Here is a 24,449-nt window from a genome sequence, read left to right as displayed (position 1 = left end):
ATAGAGGAGATAAAGCCATTCCATCTGCCATTTCCTGGTTTAGGTCGATCATCGTCATCATCATCAATATTCCCAAACCAGTGAAATAATTATAATAAACCGATCTAATAATTTTTTCGCTCCTAATAATGACACAAAAACACAAAATACCATAAAAACGAGCTAAATAAACCCAGAAAACCCGCTAAATAAGGCAAATAACGAAAAAACTATGACCTGCATCCCATAACATACAAATAAGAATAAAATAGCTTGGTAAATAGTGATAATTATACCTAAAAATACACAAAAACATTAAAAACACACTAAATAACCACTAGAAACCCACTAAATAAGAGAAATAAGGAAGAAAACGATGTCCAGCCTCCCATATCAGACCACTCCATCCAGTTCTTCTCACCTAACAATGCCTAAAAAATCTTAAAACCATATAAAAACCCCAATTAACCCCAACAAAAACCCCAAATAAGCCCCAAACCTCCTAAATAAGCCCCAAACCCCAGTATATAATGAATAAAAATATCACCTTCCCCGCCACCACCCAGCTCTCCACTCTTATAACTAAATAAATAACACTAAATAAACCTAAAAACCAGCTAAATAAACCCCGTAAACCCACTAAAAACCCCTAAATAAGGCCCAATTCCTGTCCAGCCTCCCTTCCTCCCCACTACCTGTGCTGGCCTCCATGCTGGTAGGAAGGCCTGTCACTGTTTTACGCGGCTGGAAAGTGTTATGGCAGGAGGGGAATGAAGCCACAGGGAAAGGGCGGCGACAGAGAGGAGGGAGAGCAGTGAGAGCACCAAGAGGGAGGCCTATTGAAGCTCTCCCAGGCCTAAAATACGACGAGTTCTCCCGTTGTTAGTTTTGCTGTTTGTCTGTCGGTCTGTTTCCCCTCGTCCGGACACTCTACAAGCCTCCCCAGGTAACTAAGATGACTTTTATACCTGTAATTTAGCCCCCCAGGTGTCATATCAGGTCATGGACAGGTAATAGTTTGTCCCATAATAGTTTTGCCCTTGAGGGAAAAATCGTCGTTTCTCTTCGTTTTCCTGAATTTCCTTTTTGCTTTTTCCTTGTTTTTCTTCACGTTTGACCTGTAATTAGCCCCCTCAGGTACGTAAACAGGTCGTGAACAGGTATTTTTCATCTGGTACTAATTTTCACACCCTTCGATTTGCCCTTGAGATAAAATCGCCCTTTCTCATTTTCCTGTTTTTGTTTTTGTTTTTCTTTGTTTTCCTTCCTGTCTCACCTGTAATTTAGCCCCCCAGGTGTCAAATCAGGTCTTGGACAAGTTATAGTTTGTCTCATATTAGTTTTGCCCTTGTGGAAAAATCATCCTTTCTCATTTTTCATCTTTTTCCTTTTTCCTTGTTTTTCTTCCTTATTTCCTTCCTGTCTCACCTGTAATTTAGTCCCCCAGGTGTTAAATGAGGTCTTGGAGAGGTGATAGTTTTGTCCCATATCAGTTTCACCCTTGAGGGAAAAATCATCCTTTCTCATTTTCCTTTTTTCCTTTTTCTTTGTTTTTCTTCATATTTGACCTGTAATTAGCCCTCTCAGGTACTTAAACAGGTCGTGAACAGGTATTTCCCATCTGGTAATATTTTTCCCATCCTTCGTCTGCCCTTGAGGAAAAATCGCCCTTTCTCATTTTCCTTTTTTTCTCTTTTCCTTATTTTCCTTCCTATCTCACCTGTAATTAGCCTCCCAGGTACTTATACAGGTCACGAACAGGTATTTTTCATTAGTAATATTTTTCTTGGTCTTCGTTTTGCTCTTGAGGGTTAATCGCCCTTTCTCATTTTCCTTTTTTCTCTTTTCCTTATTTTCCTTCCTTTGTCACCTGTAATTAGCCTCCCAGGTACTTATACAGGTCACAAACAGGTATTTTTCATTAGTAATATTTTTCTTGGTCTTCGTTTTGCCCTTGAGGAAAAATTGCCCTTTCTCATTTTCCTTTTTTCTCTTTTCCTTATTTTCCTTCCTTTCTCACCTGTAATTAGTCCTCCAGGTACTTATATTCCTTATTTTCCTTCCTTTGTCACCTGTAATTAGCCTCCCAGGTACTTATACAGGGGTCACAAACAGGTATTTTTCTATTTTTTTTTTTTTCTTGTTTTTTTGCCCTTGAGGGAAAAATCGCTTTTTTCTTTCTTTTTTTCTCTTTTCCTTAAATTAGCCTCCCAGGTACTTATACAGGTCTAATTAGTCCTCCAGGTACTTAGACAGGTTATGAACAGGTATTTTTCATCAGGTAATATTTTTCTCACCCTTCGTTTTGCCCTTGAGGAAAATCACCCTTTCTCATTTTCCTTTTTCCTTGTTTTCCTTCCCATCTCACCTGTAATTAGTCCTCCAGGTGTTAGACAGGTCATGGACAGGTATTTTCCATCGGGCAATAATTCTCCCGTATCCGCCCTTGAGAAAAAATATTACCATGTTCCTAATTTCCTTTTCTTCCTTCTCTCACCTGTAATCTGCTATCCAGGTATTAAGTGTGGCTCTGTACAGGTATATTTAATTAACTAATATTCTAAGGTAATTTCTAAGCATCTTCCTTCTATATATGTCTTGTCCTTGTGATATATTTCCTGTTTGCCTTATTTTCCTTCACTAAAGTTACCTGTAATTAGCAATAGAGGTGTTTGGCGAGGTTATTCAAAGGTTTTACTAATCAATATATGTCTAAGGTCTTTCCCAGTATCTTCCTTCCATATATTTCCCCTCCTTGTGATATATCTCCTATTTTCTTTATTTTTCTTACACAGACCTACCTGTAATTAGCTATAGGGGTGTTAAGTGAGGTGACTCAAAGGTGTTTCTAATCAATATATTTCCAAGGTATTTCCCAGCATTCTCTCTCTCTCTCTCTCTCTCTCTCTCTCTCTCTCTCTCTCTCTCTCTCTCTCTCTCTCTCTCTCTCTCTCTCACATTATAATCAGTTGTTTCTTAAGCTTAATAGATACGGATGGAGAGAGAGAAAAAAACATTATAATCAGCTGTTACAGAAGTTCTTGATACAGAGGATGAGATGAAGATAGATAGGTGGAAAAAAAAGAAAAAAAGCAAACAAACAAAAGATAAGACTTCAGTGGCTTCTTAAGTTGTCATGGTCAGCTTTTTTTATTTTTTTTGATGCGACTTCCTTGTGTGTGTGTGTGTGTTTCCCTTCCTGGTTTTCCTTCCTTCCTTCCTTCTCCTCTGCTCTTCTTCATCCCTTCCTTTCCTACCCTCCTTCCTCCCTTCCTTCTTTCCTTTTATTTTCTTCTTTCTATCATTTCCTTCCTTTCCCTCCCTTCCTTCCTTTCCTTCCTTCCTTCCTTCCTTCCTTCCTTTCCTCTCCTTCCTTCCTTTCCTCTCCTTCCTTCCTTCCTTTCCTCTCCTTCCTTCCTTCCTTCCTCCCTTCCTTATATACTCAAGTCTTCTACATAAGCCAAATCTCCCTCAATACAGTGTTAGAGAGTGGTGCATTTTGTGTTCCACCTGAGTGCTGTCTGAGGTGAAAGTATTGTGCTCATAGGGAGGATGGGAGGCAGGTGCAACAGAAGTAGCAATAGTAGTAGTAGTAGTAGGAGGAGGAGGTGGAGGTGGAGGTAGATTGATAAGGGTTTAGGAACAGCAAAACATCACTGGAACTAGATTAGATTCTTCTTCATTTATTATTGAACAGTTAAAAGAAGAAAGGGAAGGGCAATTCAGCTTTGTTGGCCTTAACCCGGTAGCAGCGGGGATCATGTTTCTTAATGGTCCCTCTAAGCGAGAAAAATGAGAAAAAATCATCACTCACACAAACCATTTCATAATATATATCGAAGCATTTGTGATCAGTTTATGTATCATCTATCTTTGGGGGTTTAAATCATGCCACAAATTTGGCCCGTCGCTGCTACACGGTAAAGCCACAAATTTGGCCCGTTGCTGCTACACGGTAAAGCCACAAATTTGGCCCGTTGCTGCTACACGGTAAAGCCACAAATTTGGCCTGTCGCTGCTACACGGTAAAGCCACAAATTTGGCCCGTTGCTGCTGCCGGGTTAATGTCCCAATCTCTGTTGTGGAAATCAAAGCACACACTATCTATTATCTAAGTAACCAGATTAAATTACTGTCCCACTCTCTAGTAACAATGAAGAGTTAGAAGAAGAAAAGGAAGGACAGTTTAGCTTAGTTGGTCTTTCTCTTCCATTTTCTATTATGAAATCCAAAGCACACATTATCTCTATCATTATCTCAGTGACCAAATTAAAAATAGCATCTTGTCGCTTATCATTGACTGGGCCCTTCTCTGTGACTCATTATCCTGCTTATTCAACGTTTGGTATTGACAGTGAAAGGTGCGTAGCGGGGTGACAGGGCGGAAATTATGGCGACGAAGAATGGGAAAAAAAGATATGTGGATCAGATAATGAAAGGAAATGATGATAAAAATGAATGAAAAGGAAGGTGATAAGATAAGAGGTGTTGAGAATAGAGGAATGAATGAAAATAAAGGAAGGAAAATAAGAAAAAGTAAAACTATCAATAAAAAAGGAAAACTGAAAAAAAAAACTTAAAAATGAAGAGGAAGAAAAAAAAGAGAAAAAAGGAATAAAACATGAAAACTGAACTCTTATCTCACACACACACACACACACACACACACACACACACACTCAAACTTAAACCCCAAAACTCCAACGATCTATTTTTGTGTTCCAGGCAGAATGTCGGGTCAGCGCGGGGGCGTGGGGGGTGGGGGCAGCGGGGGGGGCGGTGGGTCCAGCGGGAACAACAGCAGCTCCGGCAGCAACCCGCACGGCCTGAAGCAGATTGACCTCGACCAGATCTGGGGTGACCTGCGGCAAGGGATTGAGCAGGTGAGTGTGTGTGTGTGTGTGTTTGTGTGAGGAGTGGGTTGGGGTGTGTGTGTGTGTGGGGGGTGGTTGTGTGTGTGTGTGTGTGTGTGTGTGTGTGTGTGTCCTCAGTCAATGGTTACTTCCTCATTAGCTACCTTGTGTGTGTGTGTGTGTTTGTGTGTGTTCCCATTAATAATCCTTACTTTTCTTTTGTTTGTTTTTATTATTTCCTCTGTATGGTATCACATTTTTATCTATGGTTTATGATAAAGAACAAACTATTATCATTACCATCACTTTTATTCATCACTCACAACCATATAAATACAAACTGTTACCTTTTTACCAGTAACATCCCTCACCCATCATTATCACTTTTATTTACTGCTCACAACCTTACAACCACACCCTTGCATTCCCAGGTGTACAACAGCCAGGAGATGTCTCGGCCGCGCTACATGCAGCTCTACACACACGTCTATAACTACTGCACCTCGGTGAGTGAGCCCAACACACACAGGGCCCCAAAACACAGCGTGCCATCAATAAAGTCACTGACAACCCATTCACTTACACCTCTCAGTGCCCTTTTGCCTCACCTCTCCTCCCGAAGTTGATCTCTCTTTTGGGGACTCCTTTGATCTCTATTCAGGAGCAGTGAGTAGCGGGCTTTTTTTTATGTTTTTCTTTACGCCTTTGAACTGTCTCCTTAGCTGTAAAAAAAAAAAAAAAAAACCTCTGATAAAATTAATGTTGTTTTGGTTCCATCAGGTCCACCAGCAGTCCACCAAGGCGGGCAGCAGTGGTAGTGGTCCGAGGGCCAAGAAGAGCACAGCGGCGGGCGGTGGTGCCCAGTTTGTTGGCCTGGAGCTGTATAAACGCTTGAAAGACTTCCTCAAGAACTACCTTCTCACGCTTATGAAGGTGAGAGGGTGTGGAGATAGTAGATTGACACACACACTCTTGTTGATATAGGTAATACACACTCAGGCCACTCCTTAACCCTTCCTTTGAGTAACTTCATCGTCCCTCAACAGGATGGTGTGGACCTGATGGATGAGGAGGTGCTCAGATTCTACACCAGACAATGGGAGGAGTACCAGTTCTCCAGCAAGGTAAAGACATGTCGACTGCTTGTGTATAAGAGGCGACAGCTGAATATCATGTCTGTTTCTTGTGTTTATGAATTTTTGTCTTACCCTGAGCTGAGTGAATCCTAGGACTTGGTTTAGGAAGGTTTGAAAGTCTTGTTCTGTTCACTATTCATTCACGAAATTGACTACTCTACTTTTATCTTCTAAGGGAGCGGCAATTAGTGGGCTTTTTTTTCCACTATGTTGTCCGTGAGCCGTTTTCTTTGATGAAATTGAAGATGAAAAAAAAAAATATTGACCCACTTCCAGACAATAAAAAGATGATCATCCCATCAAAAAATAAAAACCACAAAAACAACTAAGTTCCCGCATTACCGCCACAGGTGTTGAACGGAGTGTGTGCCTACCTGAACCGCCACTGGGTGAAGAGGGAGTGTGACGAGGGGCACAAGGGTATCTACGAGATCTACCAGCTGGCCCTCGTCACCTGGCGGGACCACCTCTTCCAGCCTCTAAACAAACAGGTAAGGCCTTCAGCACTCACCAGGTAGAAGAAGACACAAGGTACAGGGGAATAGCCACCCTTGGTACACTATATACTAGGCCACTTTTACCTTGCAACTCCTCCTCCTCCTCCTCTTCTTGTTCATGTTTACCTATATCTTCTCTGTGTACTTCCTGTTCCACCTCTGTTCCTCCACTTTTCCTCCTCCTCTTTTACTCTACCTCTCATCTTTCTCTTGTCTAGTGTTCCTCCTCTCTTTTACTCTACCTCTCATCTTTCTCTTGTCTAGTGTTCCTCCTCCTCCTCTTCTTCTATCTCATCTTGTTCCTCCATTTCTACCTCTCATCTTTCTCTTGTCTAGTGTTCCTCCTCCTCCTCTTCTTCTATCTCATCTTGTTCCTCCATTTCTACCTCTCATCTTTCTCTTGTCTAGTGTTCCTCCTCCTCCTCTTCTTCTATCTCATCTTGTTCCTCCATTTCCTCTCTCTGTCCTCCTTCTCTCCCTTTCTCATCTGTTCCTTCTCCTCCTATACTTCCATCTCTATCTCCTCTCTGTGTGTCTTTCTCCTCCTCTCACCTCCGTTCTCTCTCTTGTCTTGGCAGGTGACCAACGCAGTATTAAAGTTGATTGAGAGGGAGAGGAACGGAGAGACGATCAACACGCGACTGGTCTCAGGCGTCATGAACTGTTACGTGGAGCTGGGTGAGTACGACCAACAGGTAGCCGTGCGTGAGGGAGTGTTGCGAGAATGACGAGAAGGGAGTGTGTGTCTGATACTGCAAAATACGTCTCTATACATTTCTTCCTTAGACGTAGCGGTCGAAATTAGGGTGGATGGATGCTGAAGAAACACGCCACAAAAACACTCGTATATGTCCCCAAAACAAATATGAATACACCTTTGTAGGCCTAGACAGAGAAATGGAACACACACATTGTATAAAGAGAAATCACACACTATATATATAAATTTTACCCCTATATTAAGCTGCAGAAAATTAAGGGAATGAAGTCTGACGCTGAAGAAACACACCACCACGAAAAACATACACATACATACATACATACATACTCTCTCTTTCCCGGACCTAGATAAACACACATTATATAAGTTCTTCATAGATTTACTGCAGAATAGCAAGGGAGTCTGACACTGAAGAAACACACCACCACTGAAGAAACACACACATACATACATACTCTCTCTTTCCTTCATAGATTTACTGCAGAATAGCAAGGCAGTCTGACACTGAAGAAACACACTACCACTGAAGAAACACACACATACATACATACACACTCCCTCTCCTGGATCTAGAGAAACACACATTATATACAAGTTTCTTAGATCAAGTTTCAGGAGTAAGGGAAGAATTCTGAAACTGAAAACCCAGGAGCACAAAAAACACACATACATATATATACACTAAAAAAAACATATACACATTAATTTTTCCAGACATAGATGTAGAAATTTAAAACACACTATATATTCATTTTTGCTCTTGGATATAGCTGCAGAAATAGGGGAACAAGATTTAAATGAAGATATGGAAGTGTTTAATCTAGCTAACAGATGTGGAGTAGAGGACCTGGAAACATTGCTCAGAAGGGAAAGACTCCAGTGGTTTGGACATGTAAAGAGAGCAGTGGACGGCTGTTGGCAGGCGTTCTGGTCGGGCGTGTGTTCCTGTGTGCTCTCTACCCGCGTTGCCGTCTACCGAGTACTAGGACTGGTATATCCCGGTTTCTTTTTTGTGGTATATCCCGGCTTCTCTTTTGTATTTTATTACGGTCAGTCTTTGTCTTTTTGGTCTTGTTGTAGTTTTCTGGGTGTGGTGTTGTGTTTTAGGAGCTTTTCTTGTGTTTTGGTTTGGTTTGGTCTGTCCCGAGGTCAGGCCGGTTGTCCCTGGTGGATTGTTTGGTAGCCCGTTGGTGAGTGACGGGTTGTTTGTTTCTTCCATAAATTGTTTTACTGTCCCTGGAACAGTTTTGGCTCCTATCTCTTTGTTATTTTTTTATGTTTGGGGTTTAGCCTTGGCCATGCTGAGTGTGGTGCTGGCCGTGGTTGGGGTGTGGTGACCAGGAGGATGAGTGCTGGGAGGGGGAGTAGTTGGGGGTAGAGGACCCCTGCTGCAACTGCTACTCCTGCCCTCTGTTACCTCTTGTTAAGGATGATGAGGAGGGGGCATTGCCTGTGGTGAGTGCAGCGAGTGGTGCCATGGCTCACAAGCTTGCACTGGCCTTCCCTCAGATTTTGTGAAGGAAGTCTTGAAGCACCAGGGTAAGGGGGTGAAGTAGGTGTGCACTTGATGAAGGAAGTCTTGAAGCACCAGGGTAAGGGGGTGAAGTAGGTGTGCACTTGATGAAGGAAGTCTTGAAGCACCAGGGTAAGGGGGTGAAGTAGGTGTGCACTAGATGAAGGAAGTCTTGAAGCACCAGGGTAAGGGGGTGAAGTAGGTGCACTAGATGAAGGAAGTCTTGAAGCACCAGGGTAAGGGGGTGAAGTAGGTGTGCACTAGATGAAGGAAGTCTTGAAGCACCAGGGTAAGGGGGTGAAGTAGGTGCACTTGATGAAGGAAGTCTTGAAGCACCAGGGTAATAGATGAAGGAAGTCTTGAAGCACCAGGGTAAGGGGGTGAAGTAGATGTGCACTAGATTAAGGAAGTCTTGAAGCACCAGGGTAAGGGGGTGAAGTAGATGTGCACTAGATGAAGGAAGTCTTGAAGCACCAGGGTAAGGGGGTGAAGTAGGTGTGCACTAGATGAAGGAAGTCTTGAAGCACCAGGGTAAGGGGGTGAAGTAGGTGTGCTCTAGGTGAAGGAAGTCTTGAAGCACCAGGGTAAGGGGGTGAAGTAGGTGTGCTCTAGGTGAAGGAAGTCTTGAAGCACCAGGGTAAGGGGGTGAAGTATATGTGCTCTAGATGCAGATTAGCTTCCCCTGTTAACTCAAGTTCACCTGCCAACCCTGACCTTCAGTCACTTCAGGAATGCTTGGCGCAGATGTTCAACACCATTGCTGGTCTCAGTAATTCAGTAAAATCCATTGATTTACGGATCTCTGAGACTCAAAGGAACAGCGTTGCTTCTGTGGGAGAAGGGAGGACTGACAGACATATGCATACCATGATCAGAGAAGAGGTATGAGAGTTGAGTGAGAGAGAGAAGAGGAAGGACAGTATCATGCCTCTTTCCTATTGCCAGAGAGACTGGACCCGATTACCTTGGTTGATATTGTACCAATTTCTCCTTCCTTAGTCAGAGCTAAAATCCCCAATTCCAACTTGAAACAGGAATTATTGTCAAGGAGCAACAAATTATTTAACAGCCAATATGCACAGGTTTTTATTTCTAGGGATCTCACTTATAACCAGAGAGAGGAACTGCGGAGAAAGAGGGCTGCCAGTCTTACTGACACGAGTTCTTTGCCCGGTCAGGCAACCCGATTAGGTAGTGGCTCAAGCCTTGCGTCTGCTCCTGTGTCCTCTGAGCCTGACCCCCTGGCCTGTCCTGGTACTGTTGGCCCCACAAGAATGATCATTAGACCTCTCCGGTTCCAAACATGCTGATGTTAATGTCCTTGTACATAAATTCTTTATTACTTTTATTCTTTTGAATTTCAATTGTTTGGTGAATAAAGTTAAAATGCTTGTATATTTACTGTCCAGCTGTAATGTGGCATTATGTGGTGTGTGTGAGGCTTGGCTTAATTCTGATATCAGTGACACTGTTGGGAGGTTTTAAAGATATATGGTGTGGGAGGAAAACTGCTTAATGCAATAAAGTCTTTTTATGAGGATGCATCTGCATGTGTCAAAATTAGTGGAGAAACAAGTGAACATTTTGAGATAAAAGTGGGCGTGAGACTTTGTCCCAATCTTGAACATTTGCTGACAAGAAATCACAATTGGGACACTAGAGGTCACTCCTACAAGCTCCATGTCCCCCGTTGTAACACTGATGTGAGAGCCCGCTTCTTCTCATTGGGAGTGATTAACATTTGGAACAGCTTGCCGGATTATGTTGTTTCTGTCACCTCGGTGAATTCCTTCAAGCACCAGCCGGGCAAGCATCTTGGTCAGATCCTGTACGAGTTTGATTGCCATGTGGTTTGGTTGTTCTTTGGGCGTTTTGTTTGGATTGTTGTTATTGGCTGGGTATTGAAAATTAGTAGTTGTCCTTGCCATTTTGTGATGTCATATTAGCCGACCATCTTCATGAAAATCATCAGCTGCAGTTTTGGTTGGAGACATGACACAGTTTTATGGAGGGGGCGTGTCCACATCCAGGTAAGAAATCCTGGTAAGGGGAGGATACAGTGCTGGGAGTTTTGGAGAGATTGGAGGTAGAAGGAAGGAGACCAGTTGGTAGACCTAGGAAAACGTGGAGAAGGTGTATACAGGAAGACTTGGCATTGATGGGACTGGATGAACATCGGGCAGAAGACAGAGTAGAATGGAGGAGAGCCATAAAGCGTCCAACCACTCAGGAAGTGTTTAATGCTACGAAATACACATAAAAACACATTAACTTTTCTCAACAGATGTAGTAAAGCAAGAAACACACACTATATATTAATTTCTCCCTTAGACGTAGCTGAAAAAAACTAGGGGAATAAAGAAGTCTTACCCTGCATGACCCAACAGCTCAGCCCCTCACTCACCCCTTTCCTCACTAACACCATAACCCACCATAGACCAGCCCGGCCCACCACCTCACCCCTCCCTCCCTCCCTCCTTCCCCGCAGGCCTGAACGAAGATGAGCCCAGCGCCAGGGGTCAGAACTTGTCCGTGTACCGCGAGTCCTTTGAAAACACCTTCCTGGAGGACACGGAGAGGTTCTACACTAGAGAGAGCACCGAGTTTCTCCGCAACAACCCTGTCACGGAGTATATGAAGAAGGTGAGTGAGTGTGAGAGTGAGGTTAGAAAGGTTTGAGATGGGGCTATTTTTGAATAATGAAATCATGACAATAAGGGTGATTGTGGCTTTCTTTTTTCTCTCTTTCTCTGCTAACTATTATTTTTTGAGTGATTGAGTGAGTGAATGAAAGGTCTAAGATATGGGTGACTGGCTTCCTCTTTTCTCTCTCTCTCTCTCTGCAATTTCTTCCTTCCTTCCTTCCTTCCTTCCTCTTCCCTTCTTAACAACCTCCCTTCCTTCCTCTCGTCCCCTCAATCAGCCGCTTCCTTCTCTGCATCCTTATCTCAGTCGCTTCCTTTCCCCATCTTTCTCCTCACTACACCTCCCTATGTTGAAGTAGAGGACAAGAATGGGAAGGAAAGAGAGGGAGAAAGGAAGGAATAGATGATAGTTAGTTTCCGTTCCTTCCATCCCTTTCCATGTAACTACCTCCCTCCCTTCCTTCCTTCTTTCCTCGCCCCTTCCCCTCCGCACACACCTCCCTACTTCATCTCTACATCCCACCAGGCGGAGACGAGACTGCTAGAGGAACAGCGTCGCGTCCAAGTCTACCTCCACGAGACCACGCTGGAGAAGCTCGGAAAGACGTGTGAGAAAGTCCTGATTGAGAAGCACCTTGAGATCTTCCATAACGAGTTCCAGCACCTGCTCAATGACGACAAGAATGAAGACCTCGCCCGCATGTACCAGCTGGTGTCAAGGTGCGTGTTTGTGTATGTATGACGACCCATGTTTTCTGTGCATGTATGAGAGTGTGTGTGTGTGTGTGCGTGTTTCGGTGTGTGTGGGTGTGGAAGATGGTGTGAGTTTTCGTGTATGTGTGTGTGGGGGGGGGGAGCTTCTGTATGGTGAGTGTGTATGTGTGTGTGTGTGTTTGTGTTTGTGTGATGACCCTGTACATGTGTGTGTGTGTGTGTGTGTGTGTGAGCTTTTAAAAACACGATAATATATTTTTTTTATTCACACCATATTTTAAAAGGAGTAGGAAACTGCATCTAACTCAATTATTTTTCCTTATTAATTTCTCTTATGCATTTTACAAGCATTAGAAGTTGTACACACACACACACACACACACACACACACACACACACACACACACACACACACCTCCATCCACTCACTTCATCCACTTATTAACATCTCCATCCATTCACTCACTCATTAAACACATCTCCCATCCACGTCACCCCAGGCATCCTATATCATCCTACCTCATTCCTGCAGGATACCCGACGGCCTCCGAGAGCTGAGGACGCTCCTGGAACAACACATAACCAACCAGGGTCTTGCTGCCATAGACCGATGTGGCGACTCGGCGATTAATGTGAGTGAGGTCTGATCCCGTGCTTATGTTCTAGCCTAAGGGAATGACTGGCGAGCGAGAGAGAGAGAGAGAGAGAGAGAGAGAGAGAGAGAGAGAGAGAGAGAGACTGAGTTAACATATATAGCTTCTTCCTTGTGTATGTCTGTGTGTGTGTGACTGGCAAGAGAGAGAGAGAGTGTGGGAGAGAGAGAGACTTGAGTTAACATATATACCTTCTTCCCTATGTATGTGTGTGTGTGTGTGTGTGTCTTTATATGTCTGTGTGTGTAAGAAATTAATATCTAAGTACCTTGTGACCATATAAACTCTCCCTTACTAAGTCATTTTCTCGATATAAATTCCATGTAAACACAACTAACAGATCTCTTTCAGTATAAAACTAAACCTCTCTCTCGCACTCTTCTGACACACACTCTTTTTTTCATCCCCAACATCCTGGACTTGCGTACCCGATGGCCGACCGCCAGGACCCCAAGGTATACGTACAGACCATTCTCGAGGTGCACCGGAAATATAACTCCCTCGTGCTCACCGCCTTCAATAACGACACGGGCTTCGTCGCGGCGCTGGACAAGGCATGCGGGCGATTTATCAACAACAACAGCGTCACCAAGCACCCCAACTCCTCCTCCAAGTCCCCTGAGCTCCTGGCCAAGTACTGTGATCTACTGCTTAAGAAGTCGTCCAAGAACCCGGAGGAGGCGGAGCTGGAGGACACGCTGAACCAGGTACGTCTTTGGGAGGTGTGGAGGAAGGGTGGGGAGTGCCCTGTTTAGTTCTCTTTGTCCTCTTTTTCCCTCTCGCTGAACCAGGTACGTCTTTGGGAGGTGTGGAGGAAGGGTGGGGAGTGCCCTGTTTAGTTCTCCTTTGTCCTCTTTTTCCCTCTCGCTGAACCAGGTACGTCTTTAGGAGGTGTGGAGGAAAGGTGGGGAGTGTCCTGTTAGGTTCTTTTTGTCCTCCTCTTCTGTCTCATGCAGAATCTGGTATGTCTTTGGGAGGGAGTGAGGGAGGGTGTCAGTGCCTTATTCTGTGTGTATTGTTAGGTTAGGTTAGGTTAAGGGTATCTTCAAACACATGATAGCCAGCTCCTTATGGTATAAATCAATGAAGAATGACCTCACTTTGCTGTATAGAAAGTCTCATTAGTAAGGAAACATATATGAATTTTCTGATTCAAGACCTATAGTAACTGTTTGGGGTTTTGTTAGGTTATGTTAGGTTAAGTTTAGGGTATCTTCAAACACATGATAGCCAGCCCCTTATGGTATAAATCAATGAAGAATGACCTCACTTTGCTGTATAGAAAGTCTCATTAGTAAGGAAACATATATGAATTTTCTGAGTCAAGACCTATAGTAACTGTTTGGGGTTTTGTTAGGTTATGTTAGGTTAAGTTTAGGGTATCTTCAAACACATGATAGCCACCCCCTTATGGTATAAATCAATGAAGAATGACCTCACTTTGCTGTATAGAAAGTCTCATTATTAAGGAAACATATATGAATTTTCTGAGTCTAGACCTATAGTAACTGTTTGGGTTTTTGTTAGGTTATGTTAGGTTAAGTTTAGGATATCTTCAAACACATGATAGCCAGCCCCTTATGGTATAAATCAATGAAGAATTACCTCACTTTGCTGTATAGAAAATCTCATTAGTAAGGAAACATATATGAATTTTCTGAGTCAAGACCTATAGTGACTGTTTAGGGTTTTGTTAGGTTAAGTTTAGGGTATCTTCAAACACATGATAGCCACCCCCTTATGGTATAAATCAATGAAGAATGACCTCACTTTGCTGTATAGAAAGTCTCATTAGTAAGGAAACATATATGAATTTTCTGAGTCAAGACCTATAGTAACTTCGGGGTTTTGTTAGGTTATGTTAGGTTAAGTTTAGGATATCTTCAGACACATGATAGCCAGCCCCTTGTGGTATAAATCAATGAAGAATGACCTCACTCTGCTGTATAGAAAGTCTCATTAGTAAGGAAACATATATGAATTTTCTGAGTCAAGACCTATAGTGACTGTTTGGAGTTTTGTTAGGTTATGTTAGGTTAAGTTTAGGGTATCTTCAAACACATGATATCCAGCCCTTTATGGTATAAATCAATGAAGAATGGCCTCACTTTGTTGTAAAGAAAGTCTCATTAGTAAGGCAGCATATGTGAATTTTCTGAGTCAAGACCTATAGTGACTGTTTGGGGTTTTGTTAGGTTAAGTTTAGGGTATCTTCAAACACATGATAGCCAGCCCCTTATGGTGTAAATCAATGAAGAATGACCTCACTTTGTTGTATAGAAAGTCTCATTGTTAAGGAGGCATATATGAATTTTCTGAGTCAAGACCCATTGTGATTGTTTGGGGTTTTGTTAGGTTAGGTTAAGTTGAGGGTATTTTCAAACACATGATAGCCAGCCCCATATGATATAAATCAACTAAGAATGACCTCACTTTGTTGTATAGAAAGTCTCATTTACAAGTTTGGGGTTTTGTTAGGTTCGTTTAGGTTAAATTTAGGGTGTCAAGTAACCTTTTTGTGCCTTACCTAACCTACCCAATAAAAGATAAGTACTCAGCCTCTTCTAACCCACCCCTCCCCTATCCCGCTAACCTCCCTCCCTCCCTCGTTCCCCAGGTGATGATCGTGTTTAAGTACATCGAGGACAAGGACGTGTTCCAGAAGTTCTACAGCAAGATGTTGGCCAAGCGTCTGGTGCAGCACATGTCCGCCAGTGACGACGCCGAGGCCTCCATGATCTCCAAGCTCAAACAGGCGTGTGGCTTTGAGTACACCTCCAAACTCCAGCGCATGTTCCAGGTGGGTGTGGTAGGGTGTGAGGATTAAGGTGATGTGTGGGTGTGTGTCTTGAGAGTGTGTGTGTGTGTGTGTGTGTGGGGGGGGGGGGTATGTGCCTGAGAGTGTGTGCAGTTTGGGAAGGGATTTTCTCTCTTTCCTTCCAGTCTCAATACTTTCTTTTCCCTCCCCTCCTTTATCCTTCCTTACCCTCTCTTCCCTTCCATTCTTTTCCCTTTCTCTTCTCTCCCTTCCCTCCTTGTCCTCTCCTATCCTTCCTTCCCTTCTTATCCCTCTCTCTCCTCTACCTTCCCTCCCCTTTCCCCTTCCTGACCTTATCTTACCTTCCCTTCCACTCCCTTTCCTCTACCTTCCCTTCCTGACTTTCCCTCTCCTTCCCTTCCACTCCCTTCGCCATATCTCCTTTCCCTAACATTCCCTTCCCTTCGCCTCTATAACACTCCCTATCCCTTCCCATACATACTCAGTGAAGGATAGTGTTAGGAATCTCTCCCTGCTGGATACTACTTCTTTGGTGACCTTCCTTTCCCCTCACAGGACATCGGCGTTTCCAAGGACCTCAATGACCAGTTCCGGAAGCACCTCGCCGGAAGCAATGAGCCCCTGGACCTGGACTTTGCCATCCAGGTGCTGTCATCTGGGTCCTGGCCCTTCCAACAGTCCCAGACCTTCACCCTCCCACATGAGGTACGTCCCACACACACACACACACACACACAGTTATCTTTCCAGTTTTAATGTTTTTGTCCTTATAAAACATCTTCAGTTAACCTTTTTTGTAGGGAATTTTTAAGTATTTCCACATCTATATTTCTTTTGATTAATTTCAGTGCCTGTTTGAGTATTTGATTTATACCATTAACTCTGCTTTCCTTTCTTCTATCTGTGCTATGTTAGGTTAGTCATCAAGTTTTTCACCCACTTTATTATTTTCCTGATTTCTTTATTCTGAACAAGTATTTTTTTCCCATTTATTTTATTTTTTGTCCTACTCCATTTTTTTACCTATTTTGTCACCCTATTTATTTTCATCCCTTCTGTCAAGTTAAATGGATTCCTGGCCTATTTCATTCTCATCTCTTTTGTCTTCACCCCTTCTGTCAACATTCAAAACTATCCCCCACCTATTTTATTATTTCTCTACTTATTTACCTTCATTCTCTACAATCGTTAACTATGAAAAGTATTACCCACCCATATTTATTTTACTTTGCATAATATTTACCTTCATTCTCTACGATCGTCAACTATGAAGAGTATTACCCACCCATATTTATTTTACTTTGCATAGTTTCTTTTAGTCCCCCCAATAATCTACCTTCCCATCCCTCGCCAGCTGGAGCGCAGTGTGTCGCGGTTCACTGGTTTCTACTCCGGCCAGCACAGCGGACGCAAACTCAACTGGCTCTTCCATCTGTCCAAAGGGGAGATCGTAACCAATTGCTTCAAGAACAGGTGAGGAAGATTGATTTTTTCTTTACTTTCTCATCGTTTTTTTTTTTTGGTCTCCTTCCTCCTGTTTCTTAATGAGTGCAGGTGTAACACATGCCCCAATGCTACCTGTCTTTCCCTTGTTTTCAGGTATACGCTCCAGGCCTCCACCTTCCAAATGGCTGTCCTGCTTCAGTTCAACAACGCCGTGTCTTGGAGCGTCAGCCACTTGCAGGTAAGGGAAGGGAAGGGAAGATGATTTTGGGATGAGAAGGCAAGGGAGAGTAAGTAATGAAAGGGAGATGAAGAAGGGAAGGGAAGGGAGGATAGGAAGGAGAATGTGAGGGAGGGAAGGGCAAGGAAGGAAGGTAAGGGAGAGAGAGGAAGGTAAGATTATTAAGGGATGAGACAGCAAGGGAGAGTAAGCAAAGAAAGGGAGATAGGGGAAGGGAAGGGAGGATAGGAAGGAGAATGGGAAGGGAAGGGAAGATAGGAAAGGAAAGGTAGACAGCAAACCAAACTTTTTATTATGTTATTCAAGTTCTTGGTTTCATTTTGTCTAAGAATTTGTAGTCAGGTCTGTTATCTATTTTGTTTTATTATTTACCTATTTATCCTTTTTTTCTTATTTCATTCATTTCATTCTTTACTTCATTCCTTGTGTTTCAGGAAATGACTGGAATCTCTCAAGAAATCCTCCTCCAAGTGGTTCAGATTCTCCTCAAGTGCAAGCTGCTGATCTCCGAGGATGACGAGGACGTGTCGCTGGACTCGAGGGTCAACCTGTTCGTCGGCTACAAGAACAAGAAGCTCCGAGTCAACATCAACGTGCCCATGAAGACGGAGATGAAGGTGAGTCTTGCCCTTGTGGTCCCAGTCTGTCTGTTCTTGGCAGCTGAAAACTTAACATGCAAACCTAATCCTTGTGTGAAGTTGTATTTGTTAGTTAGGACAGAGGGTGACAGGGAAAGGATTAATTGCTTAGGAGAGCAGGGGATGACAGGAATGGGAGGAGGAAGAGCATCTGAATTTTACTTGACCTGTCCGCTGCAATTGACACGGATTTCACCTACACTCAACCCGGTAGCAGCGAGGATCATGATTCTTATTGGTACCTCTAAGCGAGAAAAATGAGAAAAAATCACCCCTCACACAAAACACTTCATAATATATATCAAAGTATCTGTGATCAGTGTATGTATCATCTATTTTTGGGGGTTAAAATCATGGCACAAATTTGGCCCGTCGCTGCTACACGGTTAACCACATACACATAACTTTCACACTGTCCTCTACTACTCCTTCCCTTTCTCCCTCCTAACCAAATGCCTCTTTTCCCACCCTCAGATTGAACAGGAGCTGACTCACAAGCACATAGAGGAGGACCGCAAGCTGCTGATCCAGGCGGCAATTGTGAGAATAATGAAGATGAGGAAGGTCTGCAAACACCAACAGCTCCTCATGGAAGTCCTCAACCAACTCACGCCCAGATTCAAGCCCCGGGTGCCCACTATCAAGGCAAGTAGTATTAGTAGTAGTGGTGGTGGTTGTAGTGGTATTTTTTCCCTTTCGTTAGTGGAGGTTTTTGTTTTGGTTAATGAATGCCGTTTTGTGGCTTATAATTCATGTATATATTTTTTTTCTTCATTTTTTTCCCCCCTCTCTCTCTCTCTCTCTCTCATACACACTGTTCATTCTATCTTATCTCTCACTTCCTTTCTTTCTCTCCCACTTTGTTCTTTGTTTTCTCTCTCTCTCTCCTTCCTTCTGTTCTACTTTCTCTCTCGTTCTCTCCTCCACACACACATCAGCTGTCTCTTCTCCCTTCTTTGTTCTTCCACCCTCTCTCTTCCTTCTCCACAAGGTTTATTTAGCACCATACAACATCCTCCCTCTTTCTTCTCATTCTGGTACTCCACTCTTCCTTCTCCACGAGGTTTAGTTAGCACCAAACAACATCCTCCAAAACTCCCCTTCACCACAACTGACTGGCTCCCTTTCTCCCCCTTCCAGAGATGCATCGACATCCTCATTGAGAAGGAATACCTCGAGAGAATAGATGGTCAGAAGGACACATACAGCTACCTGGCATAAGGGAAGGTAGCGCCGAAGAGGGTATAGAAGAAACTGAAGCGGGACTATCAGGGCGAGAGCTTAGCACAGTAGTAGCTTGTGTGACTGTGCGACGTAGCGAAACAAACACACAGACACACACACAAGCCTTGCTGTAGCTGACGGGGGGTTGAGGGGTGGGTAGGGTGGGGTCATGTGAGGGGGTAAGCCAAGGTCGAACGTTCCAAGCGCGTCCATACGTCCTAAAATGCTTGTAACGGCTCACTTCGAACGGCATAGAGAGGGCGTCCAAGGGTTAGGTTACTGGTGGCGTACTTCGGGGGCATATTTACCTATTTTTTTCCCCTTGTTACCTCCCCGATTTCAAGTTATTGGGTCATAATGTTTTTTTTTTATCTCCTCCCTTCCCTCCCCCGCCACGAAAAAAATTAGTGAGGTTTCCGGAGGGTCGAGGAAGGCTTACACATGGATATTATTACGAGGCTGCGTTTGTACTTTCGTCCATCAGGTGTGGTCGTGCTTGTGTGGCCGGCGGGTGTTGGTTGGTTGGTTGGTTCTTGGGTTGTCTCTCTTTATCTCTCTCTCTCTTGTCCGTCTCGTGTGTCGTCGATAGGGAAGGAAGTGAGTGTGGCGTCTCCGAGTGTGTCATTCAGGTCGTGTGCAGAGTTACATTTTATCATCACCGTTTGTGTCACCCCACATCAGACGATTTCACTCGGTTCTTTTTAGTTGTCAAATTTTCACGTTATTCCACTTTCCGTCTGGTTGTGTGACGTTTTATCCTACTCCTCAACATCAAAGCATTTTATAAGAATCAAGTCTTTCATTCCCAGCTCGGGAAGCGCGTAAGATCCACTCAGATGGCATTGTAGGGGTGATGTCTGTCTGTCTGTCTCTGTCTGCTGGGAGGGTGACGGGAGGCTGCTGGCCAAGACTCCTGAGGCAGAGAGAATAGGTTATGTGATTATTTTTGCAACCAACACCGTGTGGATGAGTCTGGAGGGACCTGTAGTGTGCAGTCCCGTCTCTATGTATAGCCCCATGCATACACACACTAGTGTATAAATGCTCATGCTGTGATCTGAATATTAAGGTGGTCAGTCCAGGTCTGCCAGTGGTCCAGAGGAAGGTCCCGTGGTCATCAAGGAGGCGGCGGTTCAGGGAGTTCTTGGGTTGCTTTCAGTCGCGTCATCGCTAGCGAGTTAAAGGAACATGATTTCTGGTCTCCCGTATATCATGCCAGGCCTTAAGACAGATGTAAATACTACAGTAATAATTTTTTTATAATTCACAAAAATTACTGATTATATATATATATTACATGTGTATGGTATTAATCCTATTTTTTGACGATGTTAACGTAATTCGTACGACAATTACATTCTAAATGTTGACCACTGCAGGGAAACGTCAAAATTGTCTGAGCAAAAGCCAGTTGCAGGTTCATCAAATAAGCCAGAAGTTACTACTACAGTAATTCATCCTCCAGTTGTTAAGTCTACAAGTTAAGTAAGAAGCTTCTCATTAAAATTGACACTTGTGCTCTTTTGTTTCTTTGTTGTAAGTTTTGCTGCATCAATATAGCCATTTCAGTCTCAGTTTGTGACTTGTTTTCTTAAGACTACAAACCAGGCGTGTAGTGACCGTGGCAGCGGCGGCGGCGGCCCACACAACAGCCGACAGAAGTACCTGCTGATACCCGTGTCCACCAACCATGTATTCCAAAGCCTATGCCAAGCAGAGGCTCGCGGCGGCAGTGGCCACCACAACAGTCCTGCCGAGCTGGGCGGCGGTGCAGCGCATCGCTGGCCTGGCCGCGGCGGGGCGGCTTGCTGATCCTGCTCATCACCTCACCACCGCCACGCTGGGTTTGTGATTTAGCCGAGTCGTCACATCCACGTGTGGCCTCGTGACACGTTGTCCTGGATGGTGCGGCGGCGGCGGAGCTTACCGGTGTATAACCCCGAGGAATATTGAGGTGATCCTCAGCATGGCTGTCCCTCATATCATTATATGGTATATGAAGCCAGCTGTAAAACGTTTCCTGTTCTACTGTTAACTGAGAGTGAGATTTAGTTTTGGAGCAACAACAACGTGTACATACATGAAACCTTCAACTGACCATGTCAGTAGCTCACTATACACTACATGTCTTTTTGTTGAGGCTGCTTGTCAGGTCCACGCCGGTGCCGGGCAGAGGACCGGTCTTGTTTTAGGACCCGGTCAGGTGCTGCCGCCACTGTGGCTGTGCGGCAGCATCGCCCGGCCGCCGCTGCGCTGGCGGCGGCGGGGAGCAGCGGGTGTACATACTGTAGAGTTATGTAAATCCTTAATGCTATTGTATCAACTGTTCTAGAGAACCATTTTCTGTTGGCTTATGGGATAGAATAAATTATTTGATGTTAAATAAATGTATTAATATCTTCATCAGGGATTAGGATCAGGTGTATATTGTTATGCGGCAGTAACGTGAGCGCTGACCAGCGCAGCGAGCCAGCCGTGTGAAGGCGAGTGTTTCTCAGCAGGAATTTTGTAGCCAAACGTGTCTCAAATTACTGAACCAAGAACATTGACAAACTTTCATTGAAGCACAAATTTTGCTACCTGGTAAGACCTGAACGTAACGCTGAGGCTTGGAGCGCGTGCCATCACACAGACCAGAGTGAGAACGGCGAAAACAAAATGGTAAGTGTCATTAATAATACGAAGGGCCGCCCAGTCCTTCCTAGGCCATCACCCCTTCGCCCTGCTTGCCCGCGACGGCCTGCTGCTGCTGGATCACCGCGAGCTGCTGGTCCAACTTCATCTCCATCATGTCCATCACGACTGGAAGGCAAAGAAATGATCAACACACTCCTATTACATTTTTCCTGGCCATAATATTAACACATACTTTCAACACCACTTCCAATTACTTTTCCTGCAACAGCAACTATACTACTACTACAACCCCTACTACTATTACTAAATACTTAAGGTTATCCCATCTCAACAAGGACAAACAACACCTACCTTCTCTTAATTTACTCTTCTCCGATGCGATCTTCTGAATCTTCTCCATCTGTTCCGTCACAAACTTAATTTTCCTGTTGAAGTAATCCTTGGCGCCCACTGCGTCCTGCAAGGGGAGGCGTTGTTAGATAGACCCAAGACACCTGACGCCATTAACACAACCAAACTGAGAAGTGACACCCAATGAATATGAACCAGAGGGAGAGAGAGGGAGACTAGTGATTTTGCAAAGACATAGAGTAAGACAAATATAGTGAAAGAGAAAATGGAGGCAATGACTGGTGTATAGTAAATGAAAATCCAAGAAACTGAACACCATGATAAACTGAGGAAGTGTAAATGAATAAAAATGAACCAGATAGAGAGAGATGGCCATTGATTCTGCAGAGGCATAGATCTGATTAGGGGAAGAGGAGATGGAGGCAGTAACTGACATGGTAGGAACCCAAGAACCTGACATTAGATTAACCAAAGAGAAATGTCAACCAATGAATATGAACCAAAGAAAGAGAGGGAGAGAGAGCAGACCACTGATTCTACAAGGATATACAGAGTTAGGACAGAGAGCATGACAGTGTAAGATCTATTTAGGGGGAAAAGAATTAAATAAGCAAGAAGAGGGGAAAAAACAGGAAACAGGGGGAGGAGGAAGGAAGAAGTAGATAATAGACATAAGTGAATAAAGAGGAAGAGGAGGAAGGAAAAAGTAAAAAACAAAGGTCAATAAAGAGAATGAAAAAGGACAAAATGACTCACCCTCTCTATGTAGTATCCCGTTCCAATTTCAATGAGCAGCTTCTCTGAGTTTGCGACGGTGCCCGGGACGTACATGCAGCTTGTGAGGGGCACCAGGATCTCCTTGCCCTTGGTCTCCGGCGTCAGCTGTGAGGGAGGCAGCGTGTCAGGCAAGGACGGGAAACAGAACTCACTTAAACACAGATAAAAGATAACCGAGGCTAATTTAATAACAAGCTGAAGGCATAAATCTCAAACTTAACTGCTGATAAGAGAAACAGGAAAATTAACTCAGTAATAGCTATTTATTTTTTTTGGTCAGTGTTAATAAAGATAAATAACCACCCACCTTCTCAACACATTCTCCCGACTCATTGAACTTAAGCTGAGCGATTTTGAGTTGCTGGAGAGACTCACTGAAGAACTGGAGCTCCTGTGAAGAGAACACATTTGGTGAGACAGAGAACACTGCAAAAGAGTGTAAGAAATTAAAATAAGTGAACATTGCTAAATGTGAGTGTGAACCTGCATGGCTACAGGTGGAAGAGGTTCAGCTGTTAGCACATGCCTTTTAGGGATTGTGGGAAGCCAAACTCCCCTGTAGTCAAGAGTCTATTGAATTTGCACTGCAGTGAGCTGGGGGGGGAGAGTTTGGCTGCCGGGTAAAACACACGCTGGACAAGAGCCGAGTCACTCAAAGGGTAGAAATTGGTGAGCGCCCAGGCAGCACCGGAGGCCACCTTAGCTGTTCTCTCACCTGGTGGGCCCCCCAGAACCCAGTAGACACAGGGCTCAAGAGGAAGCCGCACTCTGCTGATGCGCCAGCCCGACTAGTTCAGTAACCTCCGTACATACAAATACATGTGCTATAGACAGAGCTGGAATTGTGCACGATATCAAGCGAAATAAACCGCGGTGAAGTAACCGTTTGAGCCGCCAACACCAGGCCACTCAAGCCCTCGCCGCAACACCCTCCCTGAAGACACCCCAAGGAGAGACTGGCGAGGGCTGGACCAGAGGAGGAGGGGAGTAAACCTAACCTGAGATTTAAAAAGTGTCTCGGTAGGGATGTCATTTTTTTTACAACAGAGGAGACGGCTCAAGGGCAACAAAAAAGAGTGTAGAAGAAAAAAGCCAGCTGCTCACCGCTCCCATAACAGACAAAGGAGCCAAAATTTACCCCCACCCACACACACATGGGCACACTCCACCGCTGTCCCTCACACCCCAGGCACACACAACACCAGGAACCTCCACAAGCACCAAAACACACCCAAAAAACACACACACACCTTCACGGCGGCCACACAACACAAGGAAACACACAAATCCACCTCCTGTCATTCCCTCCTCGACCCTCCCAGCCCCCTCCCATGCCGCCACTCATCCTCCATTTTCTCCTTAACTAAGCCTCCCCGCACCTCCTCATTCCGCCTACAGGTGTCTCAGGTCCTCGTAATTACCTGGTCCAGCTGGTTCTTTAGTGTTGTGAGTTGTTCGAGGTTTAATTTGGAAATATCGATGACCTGCGGCCCCGAGCCCTTGTTGGCGGCCATGCTTGCTAAGGTTACACTCGGGATCCCTATGTCTCTCCTTTATTTGCTATTATTACCTTATTTATCACTTATTTAGACGGAAGATGATGATAATGTAATACTACTAATAATAACGTTAATAATGAGTGGACAGA

General features: G+C 44.2%; 2 protein-coding genes and 1 long non-coding RNA gene across 8 annotated transcripts; 2 read left to right on the top strand and 1 right to left on the bottom strand.

The window, feature by feature from the left end:
- The first annotated feature begins 672 nt into the window (after nucleotides 1–672).
- LOC126985315 (cullin-1-like) lies at nucleotides 673–20,554 on the top strand. Its single transcript, XM_050840069.1, has 18 exons — nucleotides 673–925; nucleotides 4,705–4,862; nucleotides 5,264–5,338; nucleotides 5,613–5,765; nucleotides 5,879–5,956; nucleotides 6,319–6,459; nucleotides 7,044–7,143; nucleotides 11,188–11,342; nucleotides 11,871–12,064; nucleotides 12,591–12,699; nucleotides 13,158–13,418; nucleotides 15,329–15,511; nucleotides 16,046–16,195; nucleotides 16,845–16,963; nucleotides 17,090–17,174; nucleotides 17,609–17,791; nucleotides 18,287–18,457; nucleotides 18,953–20,554. The coding sequence occupies exons 2-18, from the start codon at nucleotides 4,710–4,712 to the stop codon at nucleotides 19,031–19,033; spliced, it is 2,391 nt and encodes a 796-aa protein (XP_050696026.1). The 5' UTR covers nucleotides 673–925; nucleotides 4,705–4,709; the 3' UTR covers nucleotides 19,034–20,554.
- Nucleotides 7,658–11,180, top strand: LOC126985318 (uncharacterized). Of its 6 annotated transcripts, XR_007738500.1 has the most exons (4): nucleotides 7,658–8,797; nucleotides 8,902–9,005; nucleotides 9,142–9,311; nucleotides 9,365–11,180. It is a non-coding gene; the product is annotated as an uncharacterized LOC126985318 (long non-coding RNA). The 6 variants fall into 6 exon arrangements; XR_007738501.1 differs by having other exon boundaries at nucleotides 7,658–8,744; nucleotides 9,142–11,180; XR_007738498.1 differs by having other exon boundaries at nucleotides 9,142–11,180.
- An 850-nt stretch (nucleotides 20,555–21,404) lies between the features above and the next one.
- LOC126985317 (prefoldin subunit 5-like) lies at nucleotides 21,405–24,347 on the bottom strand. Its single transcript, XM_050840070.1, has 5 exons — nucleotides 24,223–24,347; nucleotides 23,109–23,192; nucleotides 22,781–22,906; nucleotides 22,025–22,130; nucleotides 21,405–21,838 (listed from the first exon to the last, which is right to left on the bottom strand). Exons 1-5 carry the CDS (start codon nucleotides 24,313–24,315, stop codon nucleotides 21,738–21,740), a joined length of 510 nt encoding a protein of 169 aa, XP_050696027.1. The 5' UTR covers nucleotides 24,316–24,347; the 3' UTR covers nucleotides 21,405–21,737.
- Nucleotides 24,348–24,449: the final 102 nt, after the last annotated feature.

The sequence above is a fragment of the Eriocheir sinensis genome, chromosome 59, assembly GCF_024679095.1.
Source record: "Eriocheir sinensis breed Jianghai 21 chromosome 59, ASM2467909v1, whole genome shotgun sequence".
Lineage (NCBI taxonomy): Eukaryota > Metazoa > Arthropoda > Malacostraca > Decapoda > Varunidae > Eriocheir > Eriocheir sinensis.
Note: the sequence above shows the minus strand (reverse complement) of the source record. Positions and strands in the feature narration are given on the sequence as shown.